This window comes from Juglans microcarpa x Juglans regia, chromosome 4D (assembly GCF_004785595.1).
Source record: "Juglans microcarpa x Juglans regia isolate MS1-56 chromosome 4D, Jm3101_v1.0, whole genome shotgun sequence".
In the NCBI taxonomy this organism is placed as follows: domain Eukaryota; kingdom Viridiplantae; phylum Streptophyta; class Magnoliopsida; order Fagales; family Juglandaceae; genus Juglans; species Juglans microcarpa x Juglans regia.
In genome coordinates, this window is record NC_054600.1 from 24,302,454 (window position 1) to 24,329,711 (window position 27,258).

The 27,258-nt window shown below is 35.8% G+C and overlaps 2 protein-coding genes and 1 non-coding gene across 3 annotated transcripts; all 3 read right to left on the reverse strand.

Moving 5' to 3' along the window:
* Positions 1-6,829: 6,829 nt before the first annotated feature.
* On the reverse strand, positions 6,830-15,486 carry LOC121260484 (DNA replication licensing factor MCM7). The gene is made up of 15 exons (XM_041162366.1): positions 15,264-15,486; positions 15,121-15,188; positions 14,729-14,788; positions 14,418-14,641; positions 13,793-13,970; positions 13,401-13,523; positions 13,136-13,225; positions 12,541-12,683; positions 12,031-12,208; positions 11,577-11,768; positions 10,932-11,104; positions 10,565-10,768; positions 9,407-9,572; positions 7,655-7,876; positions 6,830-7,214 (listed from the first exon to the last, which is right to left on the reverse strand). Exons 1-15 carry the CDS (start codon positions 15,301-15,303, stop codon positions 7,110-7,112), a joined length of 2,166 nt encoding a protein of 721 aa, XP_041018300.1. The 5' UTR covers positions 15,304-15,486; the 3' UTR covers positions 6,830-7,109.
* A 95-nt stretch (positions 15,487-15,581) lies between these two features.
* Positions 15,582-15,653, reverse strand: TRNAH-GUG. Its single transcript has one exon. It is a non-coding gene; the product is annotated as a tRNA-His (tRNA).
* A 618-nt stretch (positions 15,654-16,271) lies between these two features.
* Positions 16,272-25,529, reverse strand: LOC121260485 (vacuolar protein sorting-associated protein 51 homolog). Its single transcript, XM_041162367.1, has 20 exons — positions 25,203-25,529; positions 24,752-24,891; positions 24,506-24,560; positions 24,285-24,392; positions 23,476-23,574; positions 23,265-23,342; positions 22,068-22,145; positions 21,622-21,777; positions 21,073-21,173; positions 20,875-20,942; positions 19,581-19,654; positions 19,373-19,439; positions 19,118-19,233; positions 18,450-18,716; positions 18,220-18,336; positions 17,743-17,814; positions 17,589-17,639; positions 17,161-17,388; positions 16,902-17,078; positions 16,272-16,696 (listed from the first exon to the last, which is right to left on the reverse strand). Exons 1-20 carry the CDS (start codon positions 25,386-25,388, stop codon positions 16,577-16,579), a joined length of 2,358 nt encoding a protein of 785 aa, XP_041018301.1. The 5' UTR covers positions 25,389-25,529; the 3' UTR covers positions 16,272-16,576.
* Between the last annotated feature and the right edge of the window lie 1,729 nt (positions 25,530-27,258).

Consider the following 27,258-nt stretch of genomic DNA (forward strand, 5'->3'; position numbering starts at 1 on the left):
CCCTGTGATAGTTCGGGGGATTGCATCTGAGCACCAGGATTAAATCCACAGTCCAGAGGTCAAGTAGGTTATGACAACAGAAAAATCTGATCGGAAAAAAGAAAACACTCCTATCAAACTCAAAAAACATGGACCTCCCTTCAAGTTTTGCATTAACTAAATCCACGTCCTTGTATTATGGGATACATTCAATTACCCACTCAACACAGTTTGAATATTTAATATCCACTGTCCAGACTTTATTCAGTCAGTGTCAGGAGATGACTTTTAATCACCCAAACCGATGACTCCCAAATCCATGCTAGAGGAAAATATATAATACAAAGCAAGGACGTGTGATATTTCAAGAGCTATACAGGAAGTGATAGCAAATAGGTTACGACAATAACAATAGGGCAGAAAGTAAGATTTATGGGATAGAGAAATAAGGTTAAGAGGAAAAACAAACCAGTCAGTCAATGTTATCTTCATAACAAACAAAAGAGATTTCCCATCATATGCTCATTATTCAATACGCTTCCATTGAGTAATACTAGTTTCCAGGTGAGGGGTTTTCAAATTAGAATTTTTCAGGCTACTGACAATGCAAAATTACAATGACTAGCATCAGAACATGTAGAACTCAATGAAAGAAAGGACACATGATATTATCTTGGAAAAAAACAAAATATAAATTAAAGAACATAAGAACAAAGTTTCTCGTTCTTTTTACATACTTTTTACAAGGTAGAATTTAGAATTTGACTAGGTAGAACAATATAACATGTATACCTCTCCACCAGATGATTATAGCTCAACGGGAAAGAGATGCCATCATCATCATCCTCATTATGTGTACCACTGCTTGAAAACCGAGCATGATATCTTCTAGGCAAAAGCTGATGTTCCAAAAGCTCATTGCAGAATTGCCCAAAAGTCCTTTGGCATGGCCCAGACGACAGGAAATGTAAAATTAAAAAGTAAACTTCTCTAAGGTCTATATCAACCTCAGTCTCAATGTGACCTGTAGCTCCTTTTTTAGATTGATCCTTTCCATGCACCTTATTTGAAAATTTTAAAGGCGCCATAATATGAGAAGGTGCATCAGCAGAGGATACGCACTTCCAACTATCCATATTATGAATCCAACCTGACACATTGCAAAAATGCTGATTCAAAACTATATATCACTTAGATGGATCCAAGGGTATATGCATACATAACAAAGATAATTTAATTCCTTGTATATGCTTGAAAGCAAGGAGTTATGGTCCACGCAATAATGTGTACTTGGGCTTTGCCTACTTCTATGAATAAAAATTCTTTATTACCTATAAAAAAAAAATGGTCCACGCAATAATGGCAAGGGAAGATCTGTTGTTAAGAAGGTATGTCAATCCAAAAAGTCAAGGATCCCTATTGGAGCTAAGGTCAAGCATCTTGGCCATTTCTCCTCAAGTTTTTTCCCTTTATCTCATATTATTAATGCCCTGAGTGCATCAATGTCCATGATATGATGCCCGAATTTTCACTGAGTACGAATGAAATTGAATCCCATCACTTAGTGTAGTTCTAAATCTATTCTTACCAAAAAAAAGTTATTAAAAAAATTAGACCTCAAAAGAGAGATAGTGAGAGAGAGTGAGAGAGAAACCCACCCCCCCCCCCCCCCCGGGGGGATAAAAGATAGTAGATTATTAGATTATATTAGTGAATAGGAGTCAGCAAATGTATAAAGGAAATCATAACAAGAAAACTAATCTTTCAAAGATTATGAAGGTAGTTGGACTTTCCTGTTTTGTCAACAAACTGAAGCTAGCAAGGAAAACATGAGGTGTTTATGGTCCTGTTATTGTATTTCCATATTAAAGAGTATTGTTCCTCTTTATAAATGATGTGGTTATATTGGTACAAATTACTAATCAAGGTAAACAAGACAGTATTCCCACCAGATATATGACAACTAAATATAAGCTTTTGGTGCTTTTCCATAATTTCATCATCAAATACATATAATTTGGGTCAAGGATCCTTTAACACAAAACACCAGCCTAGGGGAGGTGTTGATTTGTTAAAGTTCAAAATCCTAAAAAGTTTTCATGATATAAGGTATATTCTAAGTATGAATCATAGCCTTTCGAGATACAAACGGCGAATATAAAGAATATGAGAAAGTTATACAAATATCATATAGCTTTATTATTAAATGCATTTAACGTGCCGACTATCAAATTAGTTCATTTACATGGCCAAAGGTCATAAAAGCTAGTTGAAATCCAACATGCCATAAAGACAAAGCGAAGTGTTTAATAAAATGAGCAAAGCACTGGGCCGTTCAAAATTGGCTTGTTGGCTGAGATTGAGCATGTTCACAACCCAAAAATTGAGCTTAACCGACCTATATGCAAGCCCGACACAAATAATCATTAAACTAGTCATTTGAAAAAAAATGAATAAAGAAAAACAGATCATTGAAGTATAAAAAGAAAAGATCAAAACACCCATATACATATGAGACACTCATTTCATTGCTTCCCATCAAAACAGGTAATTAGGCATTACCTTTCTGTTGGAATTTGCAGAGTTTAGTAACATTTTATAATGCACAGATAAAAGATTGCAGGATGAACCTCAACCATTAGTAAAAGTAATCCTGCTGAACCCCATTTCTTGTCTTGTCAAGCTTAAATACATAAACTGGAGAATGGCTCGAACAACAAAGCTACATAGTTATCATGTTTTGGTCTGTATAGTTGGGCTTTAGCTCTAGACTGAGACACATGGCCAAAAGTAACTACATAACCAATTTAGGGATGTAAGGGTTGCATGGGTTATGCCAAAAAGGATTGTAGATCTCTTTGCAAACTGGAAAGGGTTATATAACATCCCACAAATTGCAATAGTGTGGAAGATGGTCCATATTTATATCGGGTGGCATATTTGGCAGGAAAAGAATTAGAGAGATTTTGAGGATCAAGAGCGGACGATGGAGGAGTTTAAAACTTCCTTTTTCAATACTTTGTTCCTTTGGTAGCTTCTATAAATTTTAATGGGTCGAGCTTGCATGATTTTCTTGTTTCTTTTTTATTTTTATTTTTATTGTTAATTAGGTGTTCCTCTTGTATACTTCCTATGTACCTAGACTATGCCTTTCGCCTTTTTCTAATAAAATCTACATTAGCAGTCAATCAAAAGAATTTTATTAATGAGATTCAGCACTCTACTCAACTGTGCCCTTGAGGGGGCAATCCATGAGACAACATATGGACCCCCATATATTTTTTTGATAGGTAAACGATAATATTATATTAATAATAAGAGGCTTAGCCCAGGTGTACAGGGGTATACAAGAGATAAACCTATACAAGAGTGCTTGCATAGATGATAAGAAACATGACATCCCATATATAGACAGCACATACCATGTATGATCAGGGTAGGTATCCGTATTAAATATCTCTGTCCAATTAAATACCCAATTACGCTTAAAGTATTCAATTTTAGAAACTAGTCTACCAAATTTTTTCAATTTAAAGCTTCAAAAGTTAAAGCAATCTTTTCTCATTTGCTAACAGCCTAAATTCTCATCTACTACCACTTTCAAAGGTAAGGATCACATTACCTTTTTCTTGGAATTTGGCATTTGCAGAGTTTAGTAAAATTTTATAATCCACAGACAAAAGATTGCAGGATGAATCTCAACTATCAGTAAAAGTAATCATACTGAACCCCATTTGTTGTCAAGCTTAAATACATAAACTGGAGAATGGTTCAAACAAGAAAGCTGCATGGTTTTCATGTTTTGGTCGGTATAGTTGGGTTTCAGCTCTAGACTGAGACACATGGCCAATTTAGGGATGTAAGGGTTGGCAATTGGCATGGGCTATGCCCAAACGGATTTTAGATCTCTTTGCAAATTGGAGAGGGTTATATGACATCCCACAAATTGTAGTAGTGTGGAAGATGGTCCCTATTTATATAGGGTGTTTGATGGGAAAAGAATTAGAGAGATTTTGAGGATCGAGAGTGAACGATGGTGGAGTTTAAAACTACATATTACAATACGCTGTTCCTTTGGGTGGCTTCTGTAGATTTTAATGGGTCAAGCTTGCATGATTTTCTTGTTTCTTTTTTTTTTATTATTTTTAATTAGGTGCTCATCTTGTATACTTCCTATGTACCTGGACTATGCCTTTCGCCTTTTTCTAATAAAATATTTAATTACTTATCAAAGAAATGGGATGTAAGGTGTCATGTTAGCAGTCAATCAAAGGAATTTTATTAATGAGATTCAGCGCTCTACTCACTCGTGCCCGTTGAGTGGGCAATCCATGAGACAACATATGGAATCCCCATATATAGACAACACATACCATGTTTGATCAGGGGAGGCATCCGTAATAAATATCTTTGTTCGATTAAATACCCAAGTATGCTTAAAGTTTTGGCTTTTAGAGATTAGTATACCAAATTTCTTTCAATATAAATATTTTTTTGATCAGTAAAAATAATTTTATTAAAAAGCGAAGCCAAGTTTTCAATATAAATCTTTTAAAGATTTAAGATATTTAAATAAGAATTTAAAAGATTTATATTGAATTAGATTTATATTGAATTAAAAGATCAAAATAAATCTTTTAAAGTTAAAGCAATCTTTTCTCGTTTGCTAACAGCCAAAGTCTTCATTTACTACCACTTTCAAAGGTAAGGATCATAAGTCCTCTGGCATAACTATATTTCTATAATCTAAGATTCCAAACTTCTAGAATAGCAAAACTATCGATCAATTTACCAAATTTATCACCATACAAACCAGAACTCTATCGCGATTCAGAAAACTATATGGTGTGTTCTTACTTGCAACATTGTCAAATCCAACAACAGTGAAGGAACTGATTTTCCGAGCATCTTTTTCGTTGTTTACGCAAAGAAAACTATGGTTTTAGCTTAAATTATAAGAAATATCACAAATAGTGCACTCCCTTAAACAGACAAACATCAAAATGAATCCAAGAAATTGATTTCGCGCTCCCCAAAGTGTTACATGTGCGTATAAATCAAGACACTAGCAGCCATGGCATCAATAATAGAAAAAAAAAATCCCGATTTCAACTATAAATACAACGACGGCCAACAGATAACAACAGGGAAAGCAAAAAAAGAAAATTGAAGAACCTGTGGATTGCTTCAACGAAGTGAAAGACATGCACAGTTGGATAAAACGGTAAGGTCGGCCGAGTCCATAAATGCAGTTCCTAAGACACAAACATAAAAGCCCAATTAAAATTTTGTTTTGCAATATATTGTACATACATACATTTGGGGGGGGGTGGCAAAAGGCATAAGATCTAAATCAAAGGAAGGCATGGAAAACCGCTGAGAAATCAGTTAAGTCGTATGTATCCAAACAAGACCTCGTTACGCTGAGTAGAGTTGGTTGTAGCTGTTGGAGATTAATTGAGGAAGAGGTTGTCTGAAAGAGCTCGTGTTCTGTTCTCTCTCTTTCTCTGTTTTTGGTTCTTTTTTTCCGGGATTTTCTTGTAGGGACCGGGGTTAAATGGAAAACGAATTTGGTTAATGAATTTTAATTTTTCTTTTATATTTTTTAAAAGCAACAACGATGAACGCTGGTTTTCCTCAAAAAAGATACACCACGTAAATAATCATTAATTCGGAACAACGATGTAAATTAATTATTAAATGGCGTCGTATTTGGTTGGGCTCCCAATGCGAAACGACCAAAGTACACCCGTGTTAAGTTCCCGAGCTGTCGTTTAGGGTTAAACCCACTGTTATGAGTAATTAGGGATGTAAATCGGTTTGGTAGGGTGATTTTCGGTCCATCATAGATCTCGAGACCGAACCGAATTTTTTTAGTCCATAATTTATGTGACTGAAACTGACCAATCTGAAGTTCAGTCCGATCCAATCGATTTTTCCAATCCAAATCAACTAGCTTAAAACCTTAGTTACGACAATTTTTTTCCCATATTCTTATTAAATAAAAGGCATTCTGAATGTGTCCCCACTTACTCTGAATGGTTGGATTCTTTTTATTTATTTTTTAAGAAACTTATATATTTAAAAATTTTAAAAAATGGTTACTTGCGTATCAAGTGACAATATGAACTGTATGTACTTTTGGAAGATTTTAATCTTTTATTATAGGATTTTTAAAATTATATGTTTTTCATCCATGAAAAATGATGGCAAAAAGCAGTATTTTCGGATCGTTTTTTAGCAAGGATTGAAAATGATGCGAAATAAATCTATGTAATGGGTGATATAAACAAAAAGAAAATTATTCGACATTAATTTCTGGCATTATATATAAGGGATAAATAGAATTGTGCCAACTTTGATCATTATTTTAAATAATATAGTTCCCCATTATACTAATGATCGTTTTGGAAGTATTTTGATTGTTTTCTTAATTATAGACATAACAGTGAAATGCTCAATTGGCTTTCCTGTGACGGGACAAAAAAAGAATCCCATGTGGCATGTACAACCAAAATATAAGAAGCTTTTTAAGGTAATATTAATGTCAATTAATCTAATTGATACCTGAAACAATAAACATGGATTTTGCCAACTTGTCTATTTTTTTCTCTCCAAAAAGTTAAAAATAGAGATTTACTCTAACCACAAATGGACCACACAAAATAATCTCACAAATTGATGTAACTTGATATGATTCGTCAAATTATAAAATTATTTTTATTGTAAAGTAAATCTGACAAATCATATGAAGTCACAGTAATTTGTGCCTTGTGGGTTTATTTTTGTATAATATATTTGTGGTTGTAGCACTCCTCTTAAAAATAAAGGCAACAAACAACACTTGGGGTTGTTCAAATGAAAATTCGATTGATTCCTGTTGCCTTGTTTACCTTACCACCAAACAAACTAATGACTACTACATCCATTCTCAAATTTCAAGTCAGGTACTTCAGCAACTTATAACTTAAATAAGCCTAACTCTAGCCCGCTCTAACAATCACAAGTACCTCCGAAATTCTGTAAAATCAAATTACAACATAATCCAGACATTAATTTTGAGCTTTCCACCTAACTTCACCTCAAGTGCTGGTTAATCAAAGCCATTCCTATACAAGCAAGGGCACACATCAGGCATCAATAAATCGGATGTCAAAGGTGTGGGGATGTATCTGCCACACATTTAAGGCTGCGTATTCCTCCAAACATTCTTTCAGTTGGGCTTCACTGTATCCCTGTTCAGAAGCAAACATTTGCACATTCAGAGGCCCTATTGTCTTCCATAGGACAAGCATTACTGTAATCCAAGAAAGCTATAAAGAAATAGAACAATCTCAAGTTTGAATACCCATTATTTCAGATACTGTATCCTCTCGATTGAATCCAAACAAGACTATAAATCACACCGCATCTCTTAATTCAGACATATTTAGATTGTCCTTGAAACCTTCCAGAATTTCATAGGAGTCAGATTTAACTCTTTTTATTTATGTTTTATTAATATATATATATATATATATATATTTTTACATGATATGGCTGGTTCAGTCTGGTCACTTATTCCTGTAGTTTCACATCCAATTCACTTTCAAAACCAATACCCAATTGCAAACAGAACTTTAAGTTTTTGAAGTCATTGCAAATAGGACTCAACCCTGGAATTCCGAGAACATACCTTCCGAGATATCCAGTTGAGTGCATGAGCATAGCTCACATCCATCCTGTTAGTCCTTGCAGCTTCATCTCGCAAGATCGAATAGATATCTGAGATAGCATCCAGTCCAGATTTTTGACGCTCGTCTGAGTACAAAGAGAACTTCGACATCTGCATTAACCTAAGTGCTTCATCCACATCACTCTGAGCCACAGTATCAGAAAAACGGAGTCTTGCAAGTGCCTGTAAACAAATGAAATCAATTCCAAGTGATGAACTAAATACAGATGAGCCCTTCTATCCAGCTATCTACACCGCACACCAAACTTGATTTTTTATATTTATTTTTAATTCCTGCTAAACTAAATGAATTCTTCTATTCATTATCCCTACACCACACACTTGCCAAGAGAAAAAAATAAAGAGCTAAAAAATAAAAATAGGTTTGTGGTGTAAGAATGGTGAGTAGAATTTCTCAATACAGATAACTATTGCTTGCTTCACCCTATGCATGCCATTCAACCCTTATAACAACCAGTTAAAAGCTTGTTCAATCAATACAATCAAACTTACTATAATGATATCTTAGGGGTGGGCAGCGGAACCCCGCCCCCATCCGCCCCGCCCCCGTGTGGGCAGGACGGATTCCCTGTCCGACAGATGCAGGGGGCGGGGCCAATCTGGCCTCCCCAACGGGGCAGGATGAGGGTGGCCCCCGCCCCACCCCCGCATATATAAGGGGAAACCCCCCCCCCCCCCTTTTCACTTTTCAATAGTTACTTCTCATTTTTGTTCTCAAATCTTCGAGGCTTCACCTCTTCTCTATCGATCTCTCTCCCAGACTAAGTTTGCGCCTACTCCAAGACATCGTAGCCTTCGTCCCTCTTCTCTCTCAATCTCTCTCCCACAGTTTATTGATATCCTTATGATTTGTTAGGGTTCCGACAAAAGGGATGGAGAAGAAAGACAAGGACTTGGGAACTGAGAAGAGGCTTCTGGATTCTGGAGGATCTGTTGAAGTGTGTGTGCATGTTGCAAAGTGATGAAGTTTGAAGAAGAAGAGGTCTAGAGGATACGACGTCATGGAGCAATTTGTACCTGGGTAAAAGTTGTCGTTTAAGTCAGGGTGTCGTTTCGTGTTAAGGTGTTGCGCACCATTTCAACACTTTCAATCACTTTCCCTTGATACAAACAGCAACCAACAACCAGGTTCGTTTGCAGTCTCTCTTTCGATTGGAAAGGCTAGCCTTTTACTATGATCAACTTCATATTCTTGAAGTTTTTGTTTTGCTTGTGGAGTTGTTTCTTCCATAAGACACCAATACGTCCGCGAGCTCCACAGAGGGCAGAGTAGTTGTGGGGGGGACAGAGGTCCACCCCCGCACCCCGTGCAGTGGATGGGGTACTCCACCCCCACATGAACGAGGGCGGATTGCGGGGAAAAATTCACTACCATCGCCCATGCGGGGGCGGGTAGCACCCCTATGATATCTATATAAAATGGATGTACTTCGCAGATATGTATCGCTCCATTATGGGGATGAAACTTTAAGACAAGTTATCCAACTAACTAGGTAAAGCTTTGAACAAATATGCAAATTTCTACCCTACATTTTCAAATTGAAGATTTGGCCCTAGTCCATATCTAGAAAAATGCAAGTTGAAAGCATAAAATGCTGAGATCCAGATGTAATGAGGCTGTTTGCTTCCGCCTGGACCTAATATCCTGTCAATCTAATTCTATTTTGATAGTAGTTGATATCCGGTACTCACAGCTGATATCCGGAGAATGCTGAGCAGAGTTCTGACAGTTGTATAGGAATGTGGAGTATTAGATTTGGCTTCTTCTTGCCGAATGCTGGAATAAGCACTAGCAACATACTCCTCCAGTTCCCTTGGGACACAAGGAGACACTCTTCTGGCTGCTGAAATATAAGCACTAGGGAAAAACACATATTAAGTAGTGCAATTATGTTGCTTGTAATATATAAATAGTGTAGATATTTGCAAAAGAACCAACCACGGGCAGAAACTTGTACTCTGAATTAAACACGTGAAATTAGCTGACAAAGCTAAAAGAATTGTAAGAAAAAAATATGACAAGTCACAGTCTCTCTCAATGGAGAACCTGAAGAACGTGGTAGCAGGCATTGTAGCAACAAAACTTGGAAATACAAATATGTAGAATTATTGTCAACCATGAGTCACTAAACTTTGCTACAATCTAAAAAGAAAGCAGCCTAACAAAAAATAAAATACGCACAAATTTATAAGAATCGCATCCACACAATTGATAATGAGGGTGATGTGAAAACCAAAAGCATGGATATATCCCATAACTTTCTGACAGCATAATTCCATAAGCAATAGAACTTTATAGGAGAAAACTCACAATTTGGCAATCACTCTACTAAACTACCAAAAACTTGCAATGTAACCCCTCCATAAAAATCAACCTTGAAAAGAAAATTCAAAATATTAAAAAAATATAAAAAAAATTATAAAAACGCTGAAAATTTTAAAAAAATAAAAACATAAATTAAATAGTTTTTTTTTAAATAAAAGAAACATGAGTTTTTTAAAATTAATCTAAAAGTTTGAGAAAAAAAATCTAAAGTGATTTTTTAAAAATTAAAAAAAATTCTTACAAATACTTTTATTTTTAAGAATACTTTTCCAAAAAAATTATGTTTAAACAAATAATGTTTTTGAATTTAATAAGGGTATTTTGTCATTGTTTGAGAACTTCTAGTGATGTCTTAGAGGTAATATATTGAAATCTTTTTGGTGGTTTTGAGGGGGGTTTGTGTATTTCCACAACTTTACATAATGCAAAAGTTACTTGATCAGGTAGATGTATCTGAAACAAATCATTCCTAAAATTGTCAGTAATAAATTTATTTTAATTATAAAAGAAGTTGTGATATATACCGAAGAACAGATGGATCGAGGGGAGTGAAACCAAGAGCAGGAGATTCTCTATTCTGGTGCACATAGACCACATGCCTAGCCAATTCAAGATCACTATCAAGATCTGCTCGATCAAGGATCAGCCATAGAAGGTCAAATCTTGATAGAAGGGCTGGAGGAAGATTAATGTTTTCAGCTGGAGTTCTTCGTAGGTCATATCTTCCCCTACACAAAATTATGACCTTACTGTAAGTGTTTGCATTGAGGACCATTTGAATAAAGAGACGTAGATAATTTTGTCTGCACTGGAAAATTCACTCATGCGAGCAGGATGTGGTAAAAGACCAGAAAGAGTAAAAATTGACTATGAAAAATAGAAAATTTGTACCAAGCTGGATTGGCTGCAGCCAGAACAGCAGTTCTTGCATTCAGGGACGTAGTGATTCCAGCCTTGGCAATGCTGACAGTTTGCTGCTCCATAACTTCATGTATTGCGGTTCGATCTGATTCATCCATCTTGTCAAACTCATCAATGGCACATATACCCATGTCCGCTAGCACCTGAATATAGTCAATGCTTCTGTATTGAATCCAAGAAATCCTTGAAAAAAAACTAGATAGAAGAATTTTTATTGTAATGATGACTTAAAGCTCCAGTTGTTTTAATGAAGTGTCAACAGCAAAGGCAGCATGTTTGGATACAATAGGTGTGGTTTGGATGGTGAGTTGAGATGAGATGAGTTGAGATGAAAGTTGAAAATTGAATAAATATTGTTAGAATATTATTTTTTAATATTATTATTGTTTTGGGATTTGAAAAAAATTGAATTGTTTATTATATTTTGTGTGGGAATTTGGGAAGGTTGTAATTATAAGATGAGATGAGATGAAACAATTCTTGTATCCAAACTGGGCCATATCTTAGATGCACACATACAACACAAGTATTCAGAGATTGTCATGCTATATCTAATGCTAGAATAAGCATCCAATGAGTGTCAACTGGCATGGAAGAAAAAATGTAGTGTCTCACCAAAGCTCCTCCTTCCAGGACCATCTCATTTGTCACTGGATCTTTCTGAACGGCAGCAGTTAGACCAACTCCACTGCTTCCTTTGCCAGTAGTGTACACTCCCCTGGGTGCTACATTAATTATGTGCTTAAGAAGTTGACTCTTTGCAACCCCAGGATCACCCATCAAACATATATGTAAATCTCCTCTAATCTGCAGTGAAGGGAAAAATATCACAACTTTTGGTTGTACCAGCTTGTCATATCTGCATAGCAGTTAGCATACTTAATTTGAATAAGTAGTGTGGGAGCAGAATAGCCAGGACACAGAGGACTGTGGTGGGAGTGTGGGTGGGGACATGAGGGAACTAAGATAGTTTCAATCTTATCAGTTGATGCGTACTTCTGAAATGACAAGGAGATTATAGCCTGCCAAACTTGGCTATTTTAATCAGCTTGCAACATGATTCGTTTACCTTCATTCCATCTTTCAACTTTCGGTGAGGAGCACCCACAAGGAGAAGAAGTAGAGCTTTTTTTATATCTTCATGTCCAAAAATTTCAGGTGCCAATGATCGGGACAGCTTATTATAAATATCACCATCCTCAGCTAAACGTGCAATTTGTTCTTCCTCATCTCCTCTAAGTTCATACCTGCAGTACAATAAAACTGAGTCACAGGAGTCCTTGATCCCCTAATTATTGACAACCTCATCTTATCAGGTAAAAAACAGCTTAAAGTTAGGCAAGAACTGCCATGAAAAATATATCTATAATCAAAGATAGAAAACAGAGAGAAATGAATAAATTAATATTCAAATACTCAGACACATACTTTTCGATGAAGACAGGAAAAAAAAGGGTGAGCAAAGGGTATTTGAAAGAATGATTAAAAATTTTATCAAACCATTGATTTTTTAGGGCTTTTTGGTAATTAAGAACTGAAAAGGAATAAAGAAAAAAACTGAGAACTACTAATGGCTTACTCTTCATATTTTTTCTTGAAATGTGTGACAGACATGGCCTCTAAGTATGTATCTGCAACTAAGCCAGCACGCATTGCTCTAAACCCAGTGTATGGAATGGGGAGAAAAATCCCAGACAATTCAATAACATCACCCGGGGCTACCTGATTATGTTCAACAAGACAAAAATAAGGATCTAAAAAATTAGTAGCAGACAACACGAAAACTTAAAAGAATCATGATATCAAGATCTGGAACAGTGCATTTTCTAAAAGGAAAAAAGAGATACTCTAATCAGAGGACGCAAACTTGAAAACTGAAATTTGTCACCACTTTACGAGTCACTTCTTTCCATGTCAGTTTACATTTCTATGTATGCTTATAACTTATACAGGTAGTCAATTCAAACTTCCTCTGGCGCATTTTCACCCATACTGAACTTATGGTTTTAATGAAAACTTGTTTCACCATACATGCCACTACTAAAAACGTAAATTAAAGATTATCCCACATGAATATCAGCCACGGAGGTGAATATCATTTTATTACTTCAAGAAAAAAATTAATGTTCACCCGCTAAAAAGAGTACATGAAAATTGACCCAAGGACAACCAACCTTTCTCGTGAGTTCTCCCCTCAAATGGACAGTCATTGTTCGTGGAATATGACCTTTTGGAACATGTTCAGCCAACTCTTGAATTTTGGCCTGCAATTGGACCATGTCACAAAGGTATTACCCAGAAGGGAAAATAAACATTATTGAATGAGAATACCAAAAAAAATGAGCAACCATGTTAGAATAAAAATATGAATATAGAATGGCTATTTGCTATGAACATGATAATCTCCTTTTAGCGAATGATTCAGTGTATAGTAAAAACCTCTTGAAACTTCAAAAACTTTGATGCCCTGAGCTGCAGAATAAGGTTCCCCTTTGTTTTGTTTGTTACACATCGCTTGGATGGACACTCAAACAGGGGCATGAAAACTCGAGCAGTCACTTCCTGTAAGGCACAAAAAAGAATAAATAAATCAACTAAAGCACTGTACAAAAAAGACCCAAGTGGATTTCCAAAACACTGTAACATTGGAAAGGAATGAAAAAGGAAGAACAACTTGGAAATGTTTGGGTTTGATCTTGCTGATTAAAAATTTCAAATTAAACAATATAATATTGATAGAAGGGGAACACATAGACGTGAGAGACCCTCAGTATGGCAGTGAATAAATGTCATGTAAGATAGCTGAACAATGTAGCAAAAGAGACAACTACCTGGTAAATTTCAAAACCGCAGTCTTCACATGTATACACAGCTACCTGCATTAATGGTTTCACATCTGAGCAACGTGTGACAATACCAGATATCCTCACAAGTTGGCCAATGTATGAAGCCTTGACCTCCCTGATAGTATATGGCCTTCCCTTTGATGAAGCTCTTATATAAACTTCACTGGAACACAAACAAAAACTAATTAACAATATCTGCGGTATCTCACAGTAGAATAGTAGATACAGAAATGAACATTATAGTACCAATATTTACTAATTCAATGTGATTGGTACTGGAATAACAACTGTATAAAAATTAGAAAAAGATGTCATAAAATCATATCAGAATTAGAATTTAGCCTCATATATGGACCTATCGAGACTTTAATATACTCCAACCATGAAAATTCTTCAAGAAATGTGTTGTAGTCATGTAATCCAAACAACAAAAAGCTGAGACTTTTTCACAATTGGTATAGCTTTAGTATTATAGTCCGGAAACTGCATCCTTACAGAAGATTCATTGTTCGTATATTAGTCAAACTATAACAATTTCTCCATTTGCGTACGACAGCCAAGGATTATCCATTTGTAATAAAAAAAAATTGGACGATCTCCTTGAACTTACAAGTAGCGTTTGATTTCTGGAGGCATTTTCTGAAGTGGATCAGAACCGTCCATATTCTCCGGCCCTTCATCAGACCTTTGTGTCATCAATATGTCATGATCATCATCCGTAAAGGCCTCCGTGGGTTCTGGCATGAGCTCATCAATTGCCTCAGCAAAAATCCCAATATACCTTCGGGTATTCTCGGTAATGCGTCTGAGAAATTCTTCATCCAAGTCCTTGTACTGATAATAAAAATGAATCAAGGTTTCAAATATAAACGTATAAAATTCAACTATTTCACAAGTAAAACAAAAGGGAGAGAATTTTACATTAAACAAGTCCTCGAGATCAATCTGAACTGCTCGGATTTTACGGTTCGCAACTTCTTGCTGAAATTGGGTAAAAATTAGGGCTAATCTTCGTGCAAAACAAACTACTTATCACTCTTTGGTGAAACTCCTGAGTTCTTTTAGTTGCAAGCTCTATATGGTTGCTGAGGCAGCTCAGTAACAAAATAGTCGTAATTTATAATATACAATTCACTATGCCAATAATGCTTGAAGCTGTTGTACTCCATGTTCGAGATAAAGACAAAATGCGAGACTAGATTTCAGCTTCGTTGTTCTGCTTCAATTTACCAGAAGCCAAACGAAGATCTAGGGTTTTAAAATCGTGTTTTCCTGTAAACGAGGAGAGAGAGAGAGAGAGAGAGAGATCTTACAAGGATGTTCATGTACTTTGCTTCGCCAATTGCATCAGCAAAGTTAGAAAGGAACTCTTTCGCCAGAACTGTGAAATAAATTTAAATAATTAAGAAAAAATAAACAATCTGAGAAAAAGGGAGAGAATAATGAGAGGCGTTACCTTTGTCTGTGCTGAAATCGAGGCCCTTCGCCATGTTCATGGTTTACCTGGTGCGAGAGAGATAGAGAGAGAGAGAGAGAGAAGTGGGGGGTTTGCCGTTTGGCGGCAAAAATGAAGAGGAATGCCTGGGCTAGAAGAATTTAGGCGGGAAAATGAGCCAGGTAAGATGCCCTATAGGATGGCATTTTTTTTTTTTTTTTTCTTATCCTTTTTAATGTGGGCGCTGTAACATGGCATGTACTATGATACAAATGCGGGACAGAGATCTGTGGTCTTGATTGAATCTTAGGGTATGGGACCCAAAAATACCAACAAAAATGTGGCTGCTGGGATTCGAGCCCAGGTCTCCACGGCCACAACGTGGAATTCTTACCACTAAACTACAGCCACCGTGGTTTGCTAACTAGAACTCTTTTTATATATAGCTTTCTATTATCTGGATGATATTCACCACAACAGTGACCTTCAACAAACCCAGTTCTTCATTGATATTAACAAGTTTATTTGTACAACTATTGACGCAGGAGAACACCCGAAGTTAAAAGTTTTCGATACTCTCTTCCTAAAGTTCCAGCTGTTCAGTAAGTTTCAAGTTCGAACCATTCTATTCTGTCCCCGGAGTCAGTTATTCATTTCTTGTTTTGATCATGATTACTGAATTTGTACCCAGTGAATAAAGGCAAGAGACTGATAAAACTCAATTTCAAACAAACCAATGCAAATCTCAATTGATTCGACAACCAAACCGAATCATACGTTATAGCCTGATTCAGTGGGATTAATCAGCAAATACAGAATGATAGGGAGGAAGAACAGAAAATAAAGCTGCCATATCCCGAATATATAGCGAATACTTTCAACTATACAAAAGTCAAGAGCAAGAAGGCTATCGAGTTATCGAAGGCTGAAAGATTCCCCCGTTCTCTTCACATAGTGAATTACAGCAAAAGGTACAAGCGAAGCTTACAATGTGCTTCTCATGTCCCATCTACGAGAGACTACTCATTATTTGCGATAAAGGGTGCATGTCCTCCCTCTGACTGAAGAATACTTGCACTAAATTGCAGACTCAAACCACTCTTCTCGAAGACATTCCATGTCGACACGATTGGAGAGCAACTATAGGCCTTGAAAATGAACTCAACTGACCCCAGTCAAAGAAAGATGTCAGTAACAACTATGGATAATCATTCTTTTTGTTTTTCAGATGTATGGTTGAGACATCAATGAAGCAGAATATGAGGAAGGAACGCAGTCCAAGAAATGGAGAATTAAAGGTCATTACAATCATCGGTCATGCCCCCATCAGATGTTTATGGAGTGACTGGATTCTGATGCCTTGTTTTGGCCAACTTTGCTTGTATGAGTCTGTCCAAAATGGGGGGCTCCAAAGGAATTGGGTCAAGACAACGCTCTGAAGCATTAACAATCACCTGCCAGACAGAGCAACCCCAAGACTATGATTTATTGTCTTCATAAATTATCTTACATTAAGTTCTGAACTAACAAGTAAACATACAAAGATGGTTTACTTCATTTCTCTTGAAATTCATCACACGAATGAATCTTATACTCCAATAGAGAGTAATGGGAGGTCAAATATTCAGAAGCTAGAGTCAGACTCTTTTTTTCTTTTACCTCGTCGAGAAGAAAGTCAATCACAGCTTGATCTTCAACAATTTCCTTCACAGGAGTCCGTAGGAACTGAATATCTAACTGAATCTGTTGGAATCCACTCCGATTGAAAGTCTGGAGTCGGACAAATTCTTGCAAACTTTTAAGACAAAGTTTTACTATTGTTGTCACCACTGACTCCTGCAGTTTACAAGCAGCTCAGTTCATGTTGTTTATATGCCACCATAATTATTTTCTTCACCAGTCTGCGAGGATTCAATACCTGTGTATATTCCACTTTTGTGAAAATTTCAATTTTTTGCTTAAACAATTTTGCTAGATGGGTTTCCAAAAGCTGGCTCCTGGCCCTTTGGGTACTGGACCGACTCAACTTTTCCTCTCGTAACGGATTGCTCCTTGATGAGTTAGTGCTTCCATTGCTGTCATTGCGACGATGCCTTCGCAGCCCTTCAGGCAAAATCTGCTTTACTTCACATCCTGTCGCTTCAAGCTGGTAAAGGAGTCAAAAGTCAAAAGGTGTGGTTAATTCTACTCTCAATTAATTTGCATGCATAGATTCATGCAATGCATACTCGAATGGAATAATTTAACAAAAACAGGCGGCCATACATAGCTTCTCCAATCTTAACATTTAACTGGAAAATAATTAACCACAGATACATTAAAAATGAAAAGCTAAGATATGCTGACCTCTTGGAGAAATAAATCAACAAACATATGAACTTCTCTGGGCTCCTTATGCTGTGCAAATTGTAAAAATATCAGTGAAGACAAAAAACCAAACCATTCCAATGCTGGCCATTTTCTATCAAATAAACAGAACATAGTCATAAAGCACACCCACCTTGACCCAATTTGGTGTCGTAAACCTCTTCTTCAGGAGAAGGGATATCCTCTGAGTTCTCATATTAATATACTGAAAAGAAAAAAAAATTTTGATTTGTCTCTTGTCAAATTTTTGGACAATATATAACATATTCAAAACAGACCAAAGCCCAAGGCACACATGGAAAAGATAAACAAGACTGGGAATGGGAAGTGACAACACAAAGGTAACATTCATGTCGAACTCTCAATTAACCCAAATGGCAGAAACACATTTCCAATTTCAAAGCGGATTTTGCATTCTATAAAGACGCAGATGGACATAACGCCAATTTGCCATCTGCTATCTGGGAACCATTATTGGTTACAAAAGAGAGACAGCAATGAGATTATGAAGATATGATGTCATCTACTAATCCAAAACCTACTTTTTTGTTCCCTTATCTAATATCATAAATGAAACAACAAACCAAACTACAAAAGTTTTAAATCATACAAGGTGCAGAAACTTCTCTCCAGCTGAACGAAATATTCGACAAATTTCTCCAGGAACAAATGCAGGCCCGTGCTCATAGCCTCTAGCACCAGCACCAGAAAAGGAAGCCGCAATTTCCTGACAAGTAGAACATGAAACTTCAACACAAGCCCCTGAGGACTAAGACAAATATAATTGCAGAAATAGTGCTTCAAAAGCAAATGTTATAAAACAATCAAGCAGCTCCTTGCCTCAGTGATTTTTGGGATTGCAGTTTGTTCAATGAAGACAGAAACTTGAGCCAGAACCAGGACAAGGCCAGCAAATGCTTTGTCAACTTGTGTCCCCTCCACAAAACCTTGATCTTGACTGACTGCATTATTTCCGCCTGAGAGCAAAAGGAAGTGATCATCAAGGGCCCCGAAGAAATCTTGAAATCCTTCTTGAACCAAATCAATAATCAAGGGTCTCAGCTGAACTAGTAGCTCCAAGTTGTCTTCTACAATTTGACGGAAGTCCTGGGGGAAAAACAGAAGAGGAGAACTCAAAACCCAAATGATTAAGTATGCAAACATATAACAAGAAGGAGGTTTCACAGCAATGATGTATAAAAGGTGAAAGTACTCAAAAACAAACCTAATGAAAAGTAGGGATTTTTTCTCACCACTCACCAAACAGTAAAATCATTGTCCCAAAAACATTGGATAACAGTTGCCAAAGTTTTTTTTTTTTTTTAAGAGAGAGGGTGGAGGGGGGGAAGAGAGAGACCACAGCATGCATGTTGAAATATTGGATGCTCGTTTATAATAATATCGTTCACCAGCAGAATAGAACTACCTATGACACCTGCATGTACATGCGAGTGCATTTCTTCATTTAAAAAATATGCAAGTACATTTTTTAAAACCATCTATATTACCAATAAAACATTCATACTGCCTTGAAGCACTGCTTTTTTGCTGGCCTCCAGGGCAGTCTGCAATGAATACTCCCCCACCCCCTCCTTTTGTTTAACATGAACTTCTGTAAGGGAATCTGCCATCTCAAACAGAAGTTAACTCAGAACTTTGAGCCTCTTGGAGTAGAAGATTGAAACAACATGAATCAATCTATGATTTTCAAGTTCTTTTCTGTTTGGGTCAAGTTGAAACTATAAAAAAGCATCAGAAATAACCTGAGATATCATGTAGAAGATGAGAAAATGTGCTCGCAACATACTGTTTGACAGCAACCTTTGCAGCCTGAAACCACATAGGGACAATCAGTGTACTAAATACACCCATCAACATGAAACTGTTGATAATATTCAAAATCAGGGAGCATGGAAGAAATGCACGTAAAATTAGCATCAGTAAATAGGCCACATGATTTTAAAATAAAACCTCCAATGAATAGTTAGGGAGAGCAGCCTCATGTAACACTTCATCCATCAGGAGCACATCTGTCCAAATAATTCCTGCATGCAAATTGGCAAGCATCAAAACAAATCAAACTCGGTTTGCATAATGAGTGTAAACTTAAACCTAATATTGAATTATTTTCATCCAGCCCACAATAAGATAAGAAAGCTAGAGTCAACTTTATTCCATAATTAGATAATATTAATGTTTTGATGCATCATCCAACTTTCATAGACCATGAAATGGAAGAAGGTAAAGAAACCCTCGTTCCTTTCTTTGGTTTGCAGGGATTTCCATGGACATGACGGTTCATTAGAAACAACATTTACTATGGCCAACTAACACTGGATACCTTAACCTATATCACCCAGGTTAAACATATCCATAGGTAACACTGAAAAGCTTGGAGCTCCATTACACCCTATGAACATGAAAGCTGGCATCACCACCACCCAACTCCACAAACATCAACTTCGACGTAGCAGTCCAAGAAAAGTTCCAAATGCTTGTTGTGGTCTGTCACAATTCAGTACATCTTCCCTAATCCCTATGTCAGGACTCTGGACCCTCGAGTTCCCACCAAATGAATCTAGTGTTGGAGAAGCCAAGCCACACTCCTTATGCTAAACAAGGTTGTCACCCTCGATATGGGCAAACTTATCAATGAAGATGACTCCCTCCATGTCATCAAATCCATTCAGCATCCTCCCTTATCTCAAATTAAATAATCGCCTTATACAACAAATACATTGTCACCAAGCTGGCTAAAGTCAAAAATTAGTCAGCTGACTAAATTCATCACATTGGCCCAATGGCATTACTTGATGCATTCCCATCATGCAAATTCCACCCCATCTCTTTTGCAATGATCATACTTTTGATCCCCCTTGAAACCCCCCGCCCCTCCACCACTTCTCTTGTATTGCTAAAAGAAAACACTACACCAAGCATCCAAAAGGGAATGCGTCGCGCATAATCTGAGTTGGTAGGCCTTGCAAATTAGCCCAAGCAGATAATAACGCTAGCATGAATAGAATTGAAGCTGTGGATATGGCCACAAGGCCCTTCTATAGAGCTCTGTTGGTATGTTTTGATGCATTTTTACACAATGAGAGATTGACCATTAGATGAAAGCATTTGTGTAACCAGTTTGTTAAGAGGGATTACATGTACTGATTCAAATAACTATTAAAATATATAATGGTGTAGAAGTCGGCGCAACAAAGTTATGTAGGGTTAAGGATAATGCAAAAGCATGATTGTTCGTTCCACTTACGAAGGACATGCAGCAGCTCTGTGGAGCAAATACGTTTCTTTACATATTCCTCAATTGCTTCAAAATGCCTAAAGAAACAAGACCCTGTCACATTCCTTGAGAAAAATTTTGCATGCTTCTATGCAGTTCAATCAGTCCAAAGGAACAATGAGCAGAGACCATAAACAGTTTGGAAATTAAGAAAAGATACTCCCTTACTTGGTAACCACGCCTTGTGAAAGTTTAATTAGTTGGCTTTCTGAATCAGGAAATATTATCCGATAAGCACGGATAGCCTCTGCAAACTCGCGAACAGAGGCCTATATTTAGAAAATCATAGAAATATTATTTCATTAGTGCAATAATTGTTTACAGGCAGCTAAGAAAGTGAGACTCACCCTAACTACAAGTAGAGAGTCATCATGGAGCACATAAAACAAAGAAATAATGTTCTCTAGAAGAGCTTCGATCTTTATTTTTCCAACCTTTATTTCTATGGGCCATAGCTAGAGATTTTAATGGCCTTAATTTACATGATTTTCATGTTCTCACTTCTGCGACCTAGATAGGTCTTTGTCACATGTATAACATCTTGTGTACTTGGGCTTTGCCTATTCTTATTAATAATATCGTTTACTTATAAAAAAAAGCAAAGAAAAAATGTTTTTAAAAAAATCCCAAGATGCTTCAAAAGAACAAAGAATAAGGAATTTCTATTCAATGCCATAAAATTGACTACTTCATTAGAGAAAAACTGTCACAAATTACCTCATGAGTAGCAGCAGGAGCTGATCCAGGATTGCTTTCTTCTTGAGAAAGATCATTAGGATCTACTGAAGCATTACTTATTTCTTCAGTCTTAAGCTGAAGGTCTGCAAGAGATTGTGCCAACTTGTCCAGTAGTCTGGCCTTTAAGCTTTCCACCTGCCAGGATATGAGAAATATGTTATCCTATGCACACTGATAAGTCAGAAGATTTTCATAATATTCGCTTTTTCACTTGAACAGGTAAAGCTCCACATTTATACTGCAAAAAACTACAAAATAAAGGCAATATAGAGTTTTTACAACAGTAACAACATGTGAACAGTCCTCATCAGTTCACCATATAAGTCTAGTAAAATATCCAGAAATAGAACTATTCCATTATATATTCAACACTTCTCTGTTATTCAAAAGACAGGAGCAGCTTGTAATCAGTGGTCAGTACAAACCGGAAAATCTAACTTTTTAAGAAGCACTGCAGCCTCTGCTCTTGCTTGTATAGATTCAGAATCCGAGAATAGCTTTCCCTGAGAAAAGCAAAACATAAAATGTCAACTTAGGAGACATGTTTCCAGATATAGTGATGACTATCAGGAACCTATGCAGCATGAAACTGTACTTTTCTTTACCCATCAGTGCCATCACCTTTTTATGTACAACCTATGGTTGCTAACAGGATAAATGGTTATGTTTAAGATCCTCAGGCATACAAGTATATCCATAAATGTAAGTCCTAATTTCACTCTTTTTTTCTTCTCTCTCTTGGGTAAGTGGAGAACTTGGGAGTCAAGAATTCTACGAAAATTTTGTCCAATGAACCCAAAAATACAAGTCATGCGGATTAACCATGACGTGAGAATTTGGCCTATTCAGATATAAACATCCAAAAAGTATTGGATTCTCTTTCAGATGGGCCATGAAAGGGGATAGAAGTCAGAAATGCCAAAAAATTTATGAATGGGTTTTTTGAATGATGTGAACAAATGTGTCTGTCTTCACTTATACAAAATTAAAGCAACTTGTGGCTCCCTTTCAACAGATTTTCAATCTTCTTTTCTTCATTTGTGGGCGTGTATGAGGGAGTATGGGAAGGGGGAATGAGTCTGTTATAGGCTTGCCCATGGACAGCACCTCAAAACTCCCCAATCTCATGTGATTTGATTCAAGAAGCTCTACACTAGTGTAATGCTACTTCCAGCCAGTTCACTCGTAATTACATGATATCATCCAAATGCAGAGAGCATAAGCACAATAGGAAATACCTTTAACAACAATCCACTACCAAAAATAGGACAACAGACAATCATATGAAAACTTTTAAATTCAGTAGAAGCTGAATGGTAACTTATACAATTACCAATAAAATAGTTCTTTTTTATTGATAAGTTGCACATGCTGAGCGGGTAGTGAACTGATGATGAGAAGAACATTAATCAATTCAGGTATTAACTATAAATCATCTATTTCTTGATAGGAAGTAAGTGTAAAGTTTATACATATTTATCTTTGATATTGAAAATCAAATCCAAGGGAATGTTTCAATGACACATGAAATAATGTCCCACTAGTCTCCTTTTATGGGTTTATTTTGACTTGGGGCTTCACCCGTGACAACCTGACTGGCATAAAATGAAAGGACAATATACCTCCAAGTTCTTTATAATTATAGCCATGGCTTCTTCAGATGCTCGTTTACAATCCTGGAATGATGAATCTCCATATGCCTAGTAGAGAGAAAAAAGAGAAGAAAACGGAACATTTCACCAATGGTGAAGATATTTCAATTGAATAGAAAGTAAAGGAATTGGTAGAAAGATTGGTCCAAAAATCAAAACACCCTGGTGAAGAAAATATAACCTTAAAAATTGGCATAGCTCCAGTGTAGAACCTGACTGCATCAGCATAGGCCTCTGATTTGATGCACTTTCCAAGCCTAGCAGGTAGATCATAAATGAACTGCCCTTCATCACAATTTACAAAGATGAAATCTGAGTAACTCATATGCGGAGAACTCCAAAACTTACATACAAGTATCTAAATGAATCACATAAACATGCTGTGAGCATGGAGGAGACAATTACCATTTATTACCACTTACCACAACAAATTTCAATACAAGGCTCCCACAAATGATTTTTTTTTTTTTTTTTTTTTTTATAACTAAACAAATTTTATTGATCAACGAATAGGCAAAGCCATTTACAGAATTCTAATAGAAAAACAAAGGCATGCCCTAAGCTAAGTAGGTGCATTAGAGACAAGAAAATGATTAATGAGCTGCAACTTGCATTGCTGGGAAGTAAAATAGTAAATATTTAAACCCACACCCCCGCCCCCCGGTTCTTCCAAAACAGCAACAATGCATGATATCCAACTATTATTATCAACTAGTATGGCTTACTACACGTCATCACTGGAGAGCCTGTAAGTTCACCTATCAATTAGCTTGTATCAATGCTGGTACAAGGAATCTGTCAACTTTGTTATATATTATATGCATCCTTCTCATTGGTAAATACTTAATAAGCTTGGCAATGGATATTCTAGGAGCTTAAGTTCACCTCTAGTGATGGAAGAAATTTTCATCAATCAAAGAAAAAATATATATATATAAAACCGCGCTGATCCCGCCATAAAAGATTTAATTATCACTGCTGCTATAATACCTGAACTTTACGAAGAAGGTTACGAGTGCGATGCAATTTCTCTACGTGTTCTCTCTTTTCAAAGAGCGAAGTGTTCACCCCATCACTTCTCGATTGCACAGACATGATCTGAATCCACAAGAAAAGTAAATGTGATTCCAAATCCATGCTTCTGTTCCAACTTTACCATAAAAGAAAAATGCCATCCAACAAAAATGCAAATACAGAAAACTTCTACATACCTTCTCAAGAAGCTGTTCCATATTTGACTCCATGCCTACGATATTACTATTCATCCTGCACAAGATACGAAGTTACGCTAGAGATTTCATATCAAGGGCATTCGGGACCCAAAAGAAATAGAACACGAGAAATCAGAGATCCACACAACCAAATTTGGCATCAACATCTCAGAAACATTTTCCACAAACTGGATAGCAGGGGTTGTAGCCACAATTCCTCAATCATGTAGAAATGGAAAGAATTACCTCTTAATCGTATCGGTAGCACTGATGAACTTGTTATAATTCTCATACACTAACATTTGTAGGTCAGTGTCAAGATTCTTTATCTCGGCCGCCATTTCTACATGCCTCTGCAGAAGCCTTTCTAAATTCGACTTGTGCACCTGCGAATTCGAGAGAAAACATATCAAGGGATCAAGACTTCCCATTATCAACTCCAACTAAATCTTCAATAACATCACAAAATGCATCGCAATCGGACAGATTAACCTCCCTAATTCAACCGAATACCCATGATGTGAGACTACCAAAAAGTGGTACAATAACAAAACAGCTCTATCTCAGTACACCCAACAGATGGCACTTTTTAGCATCCATTCCTATGAGAACGGCGCACTCTAGCTTCTGAACAAAAGCAGTAAATCACAACGGCAACGTTCAGATATACAACAGATCAGAGAAGGATAGGGCGTACCAGGAGGTTCATGTACTGGTCGGGATCGAAGGAGGAGGAATTTATGTCGTCCAGAGTGGTTCGTTTGGACGACGAGGACGTCGTATCAGGGGAGGAGGACATTGAAGGATCGGGGGAGTAGAAGCTCGAGAGCAGATCTCTCATCCGCTTGGCCTTGTCGTCCAGGGGAACATCGTCGACCCCCATTTCCGCTTCGGATTTTCGGTTGCTCAGAGTTGGTTCTGCGAGACCCCCTATCGGAGATTTGGTTTGGACGGACTGGAGACGATGTCGTTTGGCTACTATCGAGTCCAGACTCCAGGGACAGGTTAGATTCGGCGAAGTTACATGTAATAGCATTGCATTCGTTTCATAAAAGTTATTTTTAAAATTTGATGAAAAATAGATTATTTCTATAAATTTAAAATCTCTCTATTTATAATCTCATATTAAATTAGTTATTGAATTTATTAAAATAATATTATAATATTATTTTTTTAATAAAAATATTTTTATTTTTATTATATTTTAAATTGCACTAAACATAATTAATAATTTAATTTAATTCTTACATTATTATTACAAGACGGTTGGAGATTAAACGTGAATAAAAAAGACTTTTGAAGATTAAAAGTGAATAAAAAATAGATTTAATGAGTGAATAGACCCTTCAAATTTGAAAAAATCTATCAATTTACTATAGTTCAAAGCTTCACACTTATCTATTGGGCTAATCCAATGCAGTTTTATTTTGATGAAATTCATCATATTTTACATTTGAGTAGACTTTTGATAAAGCTAATGCCAATACTCTAAGAGTTGGGAAATATAGTAAATACAGCATGCTGCTCTGCAATGACCCAACTTCGTCGTATTTACTCGATTTTTTTTTTTAAAATGTTACTTTGCCCACTTTATTTTTCCTTCGTATATTTTAAATTTTGTTATTTTTTTAATTAATAATTAACGAAGTGACTATTAGTATCTTGATTTTTTTTATATTTTTTAAAAATATTTTAAAATGAAAAAAAATTGAAGAAAAATAAAAAAAAAAAATTTAAACTAGCGATAAGATGGAGCAATGCACTCTGAGTGACAAAGTAACACCGTTCTTCTTTTTTTAACCTGTTGTTACACTTAACTTGCATTGAGTCGTAAGGTATTCTATAAATAATAATAATAAAATATTGAATAATAGTAAATAATAATAAAAAGAATATGAAAATTAATAATAAAATAATAAATAATAATAAGTTATTCTCAAAATACCTAAAAGTATCTTAATACCTAAACTATGTATTAGGTGTGTTTGGTTTTCAATATTCTCTTATTATCACTATAATTTTTTAAATTTTAATATAAAATATAATAAATAATTTAATTTTTAAAAATTTTAAAATAAAATTATATTAAAAATTTATATTTTAATAATATTTTATTTAACACTATCGTCTCTTTATTTTCCTTTTCGGTAGGTAAGTAAGTTCTCTTATTAACTTTGACTATATCATTCAAAGAAAAAAATACAATAATTGTCCATACGACCCAAGTCAAATTTCCGAAATAGTTCCGAACGGAAAAGTACTGCCAAATTTTTTGACCGGAATAATTTTTCAAAACTGAGCGTCGTTTAGATTTAAAAAAAAGTAAAAATAAATTGAGATAAATTGTAAATAATAATAAGATAGATTATAAATAGTAATGAGATTTATGAATTAAAGTTGATTAATAATAATAAATAATAATAAGATGAATTGAAATTAGTTGAGATGGATTACGAATACAAACCTCTCATACTTCCAATTATATTTTTATTGGATGGTGCCACTCCAATGGCTCCTGAGTTCTGAGCTAGAGCTCCCGTGAGTTGTTTCTGGTTTTTTTTTTTTTTGGTTTTTTTATATATATTTTTTAATATTTTTAAAATTATAAAAAAAACAACACAATATTATTAAAAAATAATTACTTAATCATTAAGTAAAAAAATAAAAATAAAAAAACCCCACCAAAAGCTTCTAACGGAAAGAATCAAGTGGAGAGACTAGTATTTTCCGATCAATAACTTTTTAAATATTAT

Excerpts from the sequence above, each read along its gene's own strand:
- LOC121260485 (XM_041162367.1), bottom strand. The coding sequence starts at position 25,388 with ATGGGGGTCGACGATGTTCCCCTGGACGACAAGGCCAAGCGGATGAGA. Across the intron at positions 24,393-24,505 it reads TGGAACAGCTTCTTGAGAAG|ATCATGTCTGTGCAATCGAG; the intron begins GTATGTAGAAGT and ends TTGTGGATTCAG. Across the intron at positions 23,575-24,284 it reads ACCTTCTTCGTAAAGTTCAG|TTCATTTATGATCTACCTGC; the intron begins GTATTATAGCAG and ends GATGAAGGGCAG.
- LOC121260484 (XM_041162366.1), bottom strand. The coding sequence starts at position 15,303 with ATGAACATGGCGAAGGGCCTCGATTTCAGCACAGACAAAG. Across the intron at positions 14,789-15,120 it reads CAAAGTACATGAACATCCTT|CAAGAAGTTGCGAACCGTAA; the intron begins GTAAGATCTCTC and ends ACCCAATTTCAG. Across the intron at positions 11,769-12,030 it reads AGTTGAAAGATGGAATGAAG|ATTAGAGGAGATTTACATAT; the intron begins GTAAACGAATCA and ends CCTTCACTGCAG.